Raw genomic sequence first — 1,709 nt, 5'->3', positions numbered from 1 at the left:
GTACCATAACCTTCTGTAGGTATTTTTTTTCTTTCGAGATTTGTAGGTGGCCCTAAAAAAATCAAATTTTAGATAAGTAAGTGAAAACATTTGTATCTGACCATCTTGATGAAATATTTTTCGTACGATTTTATTCTTTATTTTATACTGCATACATACAATCGAAAATTGTCAAATTGATCTTAACTTTACAACCAGCATGATTTTTCAATCAGTATTTAATACTCAATAGGTAGATATTATCAAGAAGAGCCATGTTCACTTTTAGACCTCTGTTTCATCGTATTCTTTCTAAGATGGTTTTCGTCATTTTCGTCTTCTGTGCTAGTTAGGTCAATACAAGTAGCCGACTTTCTTGATTTCAAGATGGGTCATACATGCATTCGAAAATTGTCAAATTGATCTTAACTTTACAACCAGCATAGATGACATGATTTGAAAACTTTACAGTAAATAAAAACATAAATATGAAAAGAAGCTTTTGAATTTCAATGTCGTATCATTATCAAGAAGAGCCATGTTCACTTTTAGACCTCTGTTTCATCGTGTTCTTTCTGAGATGGTTTTCGTCATTTTCGTCTTCTGTGCTGGTTAGGTCAATACAAGTAGCCGACTTTCTTGATTTTAAGATGGGCTTCACTTCAGTAATGACGGTCGTTAAAGATGTTGTAGAAGCAGTCGACTCACTCTGTCTAGATAGGAGCTTCTTGCTGTTGCGGTTTGGTTGAGAAGACTCGGATATATTTGTCCGCGGTGTGGTCACTCCGCCCAACTCTGCAGTCAAGTCTAACACCATGCGTGAATATTTGGTTGGAAGCTCTACCAAGCCTGTTGCAACCTGGAAATATAAAAAGTGCTTGGAAATGATGGATGTATAAAATTCAGTGTTTTTTACGAACTAAATACTATTTTTCAGGAACAGGGTTGAATGGTAGAGATTGTCCCAGGCAATAATTTTGCCCTTTGTTTGTAATTTCTTGTATTTGTGTACAACGAATTAAAACCAATAGAATAAATGATATACCTATCTTTTAAATGGTGGTATTTTCTTATGAAATATTTTGTGTGCGGAGCACAGTCACTTACGTTCATCATGGTTTCCGAATCTTGCAATGCTTGCTTGGCAAGGTATCGTTCCCTTTTGATTTTAAACTCGAGTCCTTCGGGAATATCGGGGACCAAAATGTCGATCATGCGACAAATCCCAAACACGACATGCTGCAATGAGAAACATTCAATGATTCAATCAGTATTTAATACTCAATAGGTAGATATTATGCTGTTTTAAATGACTAACTTATAAGAAATCCTTTATTTTTAGGTGCACTCCGCCCAACTCTGCAGTCAAGTCTAACACCATGCGTGAATATTTGGTTGGAAGCTCTACCAAGCCTGTTGCAACCTGGAAATATGAAAAGTGCTTGGAAATGATGGATGTAAAAAAGTCAGTGTTTTTTACGAACTAAATACTATTTTTCAGGAACAGGGTTGAATGGTAGAGATTGCCCCAGGCAATAATTTTGCCTTTTGTTTGTAATTTCTTGTATTTGTGTACAATAAATTAAAACCAATAAAGAGTCTTAATAAATGATATACCTAACTTTTAAATGGTGGCATTTTCTTATGAAATATTTGTGTGCGGAGCACAGTCACTTACGTTCATCATGGTTTCCGAATCTTGCAATGCTTGCTTGGCAAGGTATCGTTCC

At 35.5% G+C, this 1,709-nt stretch overlaps 1 protein-coding gene across 1 annotated transcript; it reads right to left on the bottom strand.

Annotated features, from left to right (window-relative positions):
• Window positions 1-97: 97 nt before the first annotated feature.
• LOC103522782 lies at window positions 98-1,218 on the bottom strand. The gene is made up of 3 exons (XM_008487875.2): window positions 1,087-1,218; window positions 630-838; window positions 98-366 (listed from the first exon to the last, which is right to left on the bottom strand). Exons 1-3 carry the CDS (start codon window positions 1,192-1,194, stop codon window positions 243-245), a joined length of 441 nt encoding a protein of 146 aa, XP_008486097.1. The 5' UTR covers window positions 1,195-1,218; the 3' UTR covers window positions 98-242.
• Between the last annotated feature and the right edge of the window lie 491 nt (window positions 1,219-1,709).

The sequence above is a fragment of the Diaphorina citri genome, unplaced genomic scaffold (assembly GCF_000475195.1).
Source record: "Diaphorina citri unplaced genomic scaffold, Diaci psyllid genome assembly version 1.1 scaffold11212, whole genome shotgun sequence".
Taxonomy (NCBI): Eukaryota; Metazoa; Arthropoda; class Insecta; order Hemiptera; family Psyllidae; genus Diaphorina; species Diaphorina citri.
Note: the sequence above shows the minus strand (reverse complement) of the source record. Positions and strands in the feature narration are given on the sequence as shown.